We start from the raw sequence: 8,552 nt of genomic DNA, 5'->3' as shown, positions 1-8,552 counted from the left end.
TCTTTTCCTCCACGCCCACTGACCATGTTTCATACCCCTACAACGCCGCGCTCCAAACATACACCATTAACAGCCTTTTTCGAATTTCTAAATTAACCGTTCGCAAGCATAGAAGTGACTTCTTTTTATTAAAGGCAACACGGCACTTCGCTATCTTCTGCTTTATATCCCTACTGCTCCTTCTATCCCGATTTATCTGACTTCCTAGATACCTAAAACCGGCCACTTCTCTTAATTTTCCGTTTCGTATCATTATATTCGCTCTTTCCTTACTTTTTCTTCCCTTGCATCCTATTATTTTAGTTTTACTTTTATTTATTTTCATACAGTACTCATCTGTTAGTACCGCTTCCATTTTATTTAAAGCTATCTCTAAGTCCTCGTTGCTAGATGCTAATACTTCTATATCATCTGCAAATCTAAGCATACTAATCTTTTGCCCCTGTATATCTCTCCCTACAGTTGTACTGTCTTTAATGATGTTGATCGCGTCTTCGATGTATAGATTAAAAAGTAGCGATGACAGTGTGCATCTCTGTCTGACTCCCTTCCTAATTTTTACTTCTCTACGTTGCAGCCCTAGTTCTATAAGTGCCTGTTGCTCTTTATACAAACTAAGTATCACTCTTTTATCTTTGTAACTCATCCTATACAAATTCTATGTACGCACTCTTTCTTTTTTCTATCGTTTTCTCTATTGTTACCCGTAAAGCTAGAATGGCCTCTCTCATTCCTCTATTTCTTCTAAACCCAAATTGATCTTCCGCTAATAGTTCTTCCGCCCATTTTTCCATCCTCCTCTGTACAATTCTAGTTAAGATTTTTGACGCATGAGAAGCTAATTGTTCTAAATATCTTGCACCTATCTGCGCCCCTCTTTTTACGTAATGTTACTACCAGGTTACGTTTATAATCCTCTGAGACTTTCCCCGTCTCGTAAATATGACTAACCAGCTTAAACATACGATCTCTAACCTCTTGTCCTGCATGTTTTAGAATTTCCCCCTGTATTCCATCTACACCTGGCGCCTTATTATTCTTTAAATTTTTTAATGCTACATCGAACTCTTCTCTCATTATGGGATAACCAAGCTCATCTATTTCCACACTATCTTCCTTCTCTAATATATCTCCTAACTCAGGGCCTGCGTAAAGGTTCTCTAAATATTCTTTCCACCTATCTGCCTTTTCCTCATTTTCTATCAACATGACCCCTGCCTCGTTTCTTATATTATTACTACTGTATCCTACATCTCTAAAATTCCTTTTAATTATATTATAAGCCTCATCCGTTTTACCTACTTCAAACTTTTCTTCTACTTGTTTACACATCCTATCAATCCACTGTTCCTTAGCTGCCCTACACTTCCTAATTATTTACCACTTTATAGCCTTTTTGCCCTTCTTCATCTACCCTGTTTTTGTATTTCCGCCTTTCTTCTATTAATCTATTAATTTAAGACCTAGTCTATCTGCAGCTGCTGACACGGCACGTTTTAATGCAGTATGCCCAGTATACATTAATATATATCTTTCCTAAGATGTCCTGTAAATATCCCGGTCGTTAGTTTTTTATATGTCCTTTGGGGATATTTTCTGAATATATAAAACTGTAACATTCGTTTATCCATATTGCATCCTGAAGACGTACGCAGAACGTAAGATCTATATAATGTATCCTTAAAATCTAACATGGATGTTTTTTTTTACATCCTTTGGATAACCATCTGCTGTATGGCGATCCACTCATGACAAAGATAATTTCGTTGCCACTGCACATACAAGTCTAGTTTAGCAAAATTTTGGAACATTCTAGAACGGCTAATCTTTATAAATTGTTGTTGTCGCGATATGCGATATCGAGTGCAGTTAGTTAGTACGAGTCAGAGAGTTCGAGGCGATAGAAGAAGAAAAAGCGAAGAAATGACAAAGTGTTTATATAGTGGTATATTACAATAAAAAATAAAAGTAATAATAGAGCGAGAAGAAGTTTAAATGCGTGACAACATTAAAGTAAGACGCAATATATAACCTTTGTTACGTTTTTTTTCACGTACTATCTTTTACAATATAAATAAAGTAACCCAACAAATGTTTGAAATTATTTTTTATTGTGGAAAACACTATTTCAAGAATACTACACTCTTAACAGGAGGCTTCGATTTCATATAATCGAAATTAACACGAAGTGACGTCATGCACGAATTGAATTAAAATGCGTACATGTGCTGAGGTTTACTATTCAGTTATACTGTCCGTTTCTTAGAGAACAGTACATTACGTATCGAGGGAAGAAATAGGGTTTTTTCAGACTGCATGTGAATGGCCACCCAAGCCAAAGGCTAGGGTAGCAAACATGCAGTCTGAGATAGCCCTGTTTCTTCCCGAGGTACGTATACTATTTTTTGTCGTTTTTGTGCGGAAAGCTCGTCATTAAATTGATAGTTGGCGAAATAAGAGTAAATGATTTAGAGGTTAGAAAGACATTGTCATTGAACAACTGATTTATGCGCATGCCCATAAACTTCAGCGCATGCGCTCAAAAGACTAACTTCATTACCTCCCGACTAAAACACGGCTGAAAAGAGGCCATATCTTCCCTATTTCATAGCACGCAAAACGAGCTTTCCGCGCTAACACGACAAAAAGGTACATTGTATCGGTCGTAGGTAGAGGGACAGCCGAAATACGGCCGTTTATTTACCGAAGCACACTCATCTGCAGTCTGTTATTCTACTTGCTTTCATGTGTTTACCTTGTGAAATCGTTATATAGCACAATATAGACTTAGTAACTACCAAAATATTGGAAGCTGTCGCGCACTGTAACAAGGCACCTTATTAGGGGACTAATTTTGTATGATTAAATCGTGAAATTCAGAGAACCAGACGAAACAACTCGATAAAAGTGAACAGTTTAATTTACGCATAGAAATGAACAAAAATACACAATTAAAGAACAAATTAATATTATTATTTTAGATACATAAAACAAAATCAAACAATAACATAAAAATAGATAAAAAATAGCAAAAGGGGGAGAGCAAGACGTTCACTCGCGAATATACAACTAACACCACTGAAACTACGACTACTAACTGCTTTTGAACAGGTCACGTCTTGCTAAACACTGTTAGTGGACTTGGTGGCATTCAAATATCAACCTAATGTAAAATGACGGCAATTATTCAATTCAGACACAGTAACGTTGAGAAAAAACTAGATCTGTTTACGGTCCCGGAAATAACTACAAATCATCCATCAAATCTTATTGACAAAAGTGCAGCGTCCAACGTTCCGTATGCCAGGAAACATCGACATGCTAATTGGGGCGGGGCCAACACTTTCAACATTTATTCCTGGACAAAGAAAATTGTCTATAGCAAATGGACCGGACTATTTTATGCAAAATATCCATTTTGGTTGGGTTGTGGGTGGCGAAATACCTATGCCAAACAAACCTGACAGCACCCAACGGCAAACACAAGAACAATGTCATATAACTACTATGCAAGCTCTTCAACATCTCAGGAAAATTTGGGCAATCGAAGAAGGGCCCAAGATAAACCGCTTATCTGAAGAAGAAACCGCTTGTGAAATCCATTATCGAAATAATACTACGAGATGTTTAGATCGAAAATTCATGGTGGCACTGCAATTCAATTCCAAGAAACCGCTGCTAGAAGAACCTCGAGAGCGCGCTTTCATTCGACTCTGAACAGTTGAAAACAAACTTAAGAAGTAACGAAATTTTAAGAAGGAATATTCCAATGTAATTCAAGAATATCTCAGCATGGGACACTTGGAACTTTTACCAGAAAAAACACCTGTGTCTGAAGGCTTTTATCTGCCTCACCACGCTGTCATCAACGAAGACAGTTTAACCACAAAAACATGAGTTGTCTTCAACGGAATGGCAAAGTCTACTTCAGGAATTTCTCTAAACGAAACTCTTATGGTGGGACCGACTATTCAAGGCACCATTTTTTCTCACCTTATGCGATTCCGATTACACTCGATTGCGATTTGTGGCGCTATCGAAAAAATGTATCATCAGATTTGGGTTCGGCTACAAGATCGAAAATATCAGAAAATTTTATGGAGAGACAAGTCTGGAAATGTTCAAGACTATCCATTAAAGACAGTCACATTCGGCTTAGCCGCAGCTAGTTTCCTTGCGATACGCACTCTCACACATGTAGCAGACGCTGAAGGGGACAAATATCCAACAGCTTCATAACTTCTGAAACGTGATATGTACGTTGATGACATCATCAGTGGTGCAAATACTATAGAAGAAGCTGTACAACTCCGCGATGAAGTAAATAACCTGCTTTAGAGTGGCGGATTTAAAGTACAAAAATGGGTTTCGAAAGATCGACGTTTCCTGGTAGGCATCCTAGACGACAGCATTAAGAAAAAAATACAAATCAGTGTGAATGTTGAAAACTCTAGGCATTTGTTCGCAATCTCAATCAGATACCATAGTATATACCTGAAACAAGCTACCAACCGAAGTCACAATGAGAACAATTCTTTTCGAGGTTGCAAAAATTTTCGACTCTTTGGGCCTACTGGGTCCAATCATCTTAGCTGGTCGATTAATTCTTCAGGAATGCTGGCGACAGCACATAACATGGGACCAACCACTATTACCTATTATCTTATAGATATAGCACTCATTCGCGACAGAATTTAACAATGTCAGCAACATTACTTGTGATCCTTCCAGAAGTTTTAAATGTTCAACCACATGGTGGTAAAAATATTTGAGACAAATTGACCCTGTATCTGGTTGACTTTTTTTGATATAACTTCTTTTGTAATAGTTTTGATATTTCATTATTAACTGTATTCTGTTCTTCATCAGAACATTTTGGTCCCTTATGGACACTCCGTTGATGCGGTTTTGATAAAAATGGCAATTTATAATCTTTTAACCAAGAAAAAATTGTCGGTGTAAATCTTTTGAGTCTACCTACGATAAATCCTATCTCTCATTCCGAGGAGGTCTTGTCCAATTTCAGCACTTCTCCTGTCTCTCCCAAATCTGCTACCTGAATGGTTCTCTTATAGCTCTGGCTCTTGGGAGCTGTTTGGTAACGTCCATGCTGCCGTTCTCCCACCCGCTGCTTGTGATAGGATGGACTCTAGGAGTTTAAAGAGGTCTTCATAAATGCCGGATTTTTATTTAAGGGCTTAGAACTCTTTAGTTGCTGCTACGATATTTGAAGACTTTTTGCTGTTTTTAATTTTTCACGGTACGCAAACATTTGGTCCTTCAGGCCGGATAGGGTTTAGCTATTTGATTTGATAGATTTGTCGTTTTGATTAGAAACTTACTCTGCACTCGTCGTGTCATAGTTTGGGTGCATTTAGTAGAACATTTAATTACATACGTATTTGATGCATATGTAATGTATTTCTTATCATAGCATTTCATTTGCAAAACAATATATTACTCGACTTCAGGGTGTGCGAGATTTAGGACAGGAAGAGAGTACCAACACCGATGTAAATGTAAAGGCTGCTTTTAGAGCCGCTTATGACGCAGCAAAATATATTCATAATTCTTTTGAAAACATTAACCGATAAACGTTATTTCACGAATCAAATGCGCCATTGCTTGTTTAAAATGTCTATAGAATTACATAGTTTGTATTTCAAAATAAGTAGGTATTATTCCATCATATCTGGCAATGAATCCGTATCAACTGCAGCAGCGTTGGCGAATATCGAAACCTCGCCATCACTGACTCTTTCAGAATCTATTCAGTCAGTACCAGCATTGGCGGTATAAAATCAGTAAAATTACCAATTACCTACCTTTTCGGGTGTCTTGAAAGAATGACCTTCATATATAGATCTAACAATCATTCACAAAAACGAGTCACTGTTGCTCAAAGAAAAATATCAGCATTTAATTTCAACATTGAAGGGGATATACCTTTCTTGGTGCATTTTTCTTTGTTGTTGTATTATTGATAGAGAGCTTGGAACTCTCTCCTAATGGGGAGAATCAAGGAACCCCAGGCTGAGGAACCCGAAATAAATTCTTTTTTAGTTAGTTCTTTGCTTTGGTATAGTGGCGCCCGAGTTTTTGTTTCACTTGACTTATTGTGCATTTTTCATGCTTTTATGCTTAACGTGAATAAAAATTATATTAATCAATCTGTCTCTCTAGTAATACGGGTAAAACCTCGCTAATCGCGTAGCAATATTTACGACTGATTTTGTAAGGCTAAGGCAAGTGTAACATGTTAACCGTGAGCCTCTGGTAGATTCGCCCATTAGGGCAGTTCACTCACATCGATCTTTATATCATCGTGTACCTTACACTACGTAAACGGACTTTAGTAAGAGGAATTAACTAGAACACAAAAACCTCTCCGTCCAGTCGTAGTCTGTAAAGTCAATCATTTATAAAAACATGAATTTAAAGGAATTGATGAAACTAAAAACTACAATCTGTCGTACAATTACGACAACGATTGGAGATTACATCAAGTATAACGTAAGAATACAATTTGAATCTTTTTGTACAACTTGTAGACTTTACACTATCACACATGCACAACTACCGCTAAAGATCTTAAAATTACCTTTTTAATTGTTTCTCTGTTTTTCTTTTCTGCCGATTTTATTACTTTTGCTTGTGATTCCACGGTCTTTTGTTGTTTCTTGGATGCTGTCCTTTTTTTATCGTAATATCTGCAACAATTGTTTAATGTTGATAAAGTAAAAAATTGAACCTTATAATTGTAGTAAATACTCTATTTACAAAATAATGTACATTTAACATAAGAAGTTTAAAACTCACTTAGTAGCGTTTGAAAATGCAGATAATCCTAAATCTACATCAACAACCATATTAGGAATTATGTCTGTACTTTCAGAAGAAACGTTAGTAGTATCAATTGAGTCACTCAATGAATATGGATCTTCCAGATACAAGCTTATATGATTAATTTCTAATTTTAAACCTTTAATATGTTTTGCTACTACATCTCCTCGTACAGCTGCACTATTTATAGAACTCTGAATTTCATCCCATGATATCTATAATCACTCATGTTGTAGCATTAGTTTATCTAAGCACAGTTATGTACTTGTCATATAACTTTCGAAAAACAGAAAAAATGTTTACTTAATTTTCCCAATTATTTGATATTACTTACAATAAAATTTAACTTTAACAATCAAACTGCATAACATCTACTAAATAATTTTTGTAGAAATCAGCTAATTTCTAGGTGCTTCTAATTTTTGAAATTGAATTTTGGATCTTCTGTTTTTGTCTTTGTTGTCACGCATATTTATTATTACTATTACTTTTGTACATACTCCCATACGTAAGTAATAACTATAAGTATAATTGATAGTTAAACTACAGATATTATCGCAAAATTTTGGGAACTTAAAAAAATTTAATTTAATATCTGAGACCCTAATTTGAGAGTATCGGTTCCGAATGGTTTTTAAAAATTTTGAAACATCTAAAGAAATTTTCATTTCTTGATAGAGGAAATATTTACATTTTTGCTTCAAAATTATCGAAACTTCGAAAATTTTGTTCTTTTATATCATCCCTAGAAGATTTATTATTTATTTCCTGCTCTTTAAGGCGCCTTAATAAAAAGCATTTTATGTTAAAAAAAATATTTACTTTACAGTATTCAATTAAACAAAAAAAATACCTGATTAGCCAATGCCGCTCGAACAACTAATATAGCATCGTCAACCAATTTTCGATTTCTGGTAATGAGCTCGGCTTTTTGCTTGTCAACCATTTGTTCTTTTTCCAAAAAGTCTACTTTATTGGAATAACCTACTCTAATTTTCTCTAACTTTTTCCAAGCTTCTTGTTCTTGTTTAAAAGTTTGTAATTCTATTTTCTGACTTTCCATTTTAGAATAAAATTCATCAACAGCCGAGTTAAAAGAATCAAAGTCTCGGTAAGACATAGAACTGTGCTGGCGAAACAGCATCGGGTGGAACTCAATGTAGGTGCAAAAAGAATCTTCATCGGCAGAATCTTTTAAAATCGACCTTTCTTTTGATACAATAATATAACCCTGAAACAGAATGCTATTGTCAAATAAAATTTAGTGTGCTTTTGAATTTTCCTTCGTTCCTTTTTTTTTATGTGATACTTCTTTGGTCGCATTAAGAGTACTTAATCGTTCAAAGCCTACAATTAAGCCTATTCTATAACCCCAAATCGAATAGAAATACATATTTAAAATCGAATAGACTCGGTGGGATAGAATAAATTAACAAACAAACAATAGCTATTAATTTTAAAGACCGCTTTCACCACATACCGCAGTTTTGGTTTCTTCTCGGAACTTCTGTTTTTTAAAGAGAACTCAAAATCTTTTAAACAAACTTTATTCCTAAGAAACACTTTTGGACAATTACTTATTAGCAATACCCTATGGGCGGCAGCGAATCAGACATAAAAAGTCTTAAAAGTAAAAGTGAAGATGCACCTGTATTTATAAATTAAATTAGCTGATGCTGCAATCAGTGCGAAACACGCCATACCTTGCG

The 8,552-nt window shown here is 35.5% G+C and overlaps 1 protein-coding gene across 2 annotated transcripts in view; it reads right to left on the bottom strand.

Annotated features, from left to right (window-relative positions):
* Positions 1-8,552, bottom strand: part of LOC108742993 (nuclear export mediator factor NEMF homolog) — a 43,528-nt gene that overhangs the window by 23,801 nt on the left and 11,175 nt on the right. For both annotated transcript variants that reach the window (XM_025978301.1, XM_025978302.1), the window contains 3 exons: positions 7,697-8,074; positions 6,820-7,058; positions 6,602-6,710 (listed from right to left, as the gene is read on the bottom strand). In XM_025978301.1, coding sequence (XP_025834086.1) covers positions 6,602-6,710; positions 6,820-7,058; positions 7,697-8,074 — 726 coding nt within the window. The remainder of the gene's footprint in view (positions 1-6,601; positions 6,711-6,819; positions 7,059-7,696; positions 8,075-8,552) is intronic.

Source organism: Agrilus planipennis, unplaced genomic scaffold (assembly GCF_000699045.2).
Source record: "Agrilus planipennis isolate EAB-ADULT unplaced genomic scaffold, Apla_2.0 scaffold386, whole genome shotgun sequence".
NCBI lineage: Eukaryota > Metazoa > Arthropoda > Insecta > Coleoptera > Buprestidae > Agrilus > Agrilus planipennis.
This window is presented reverse-complemented; position numbering and strand designations above follow the sequence as displayed.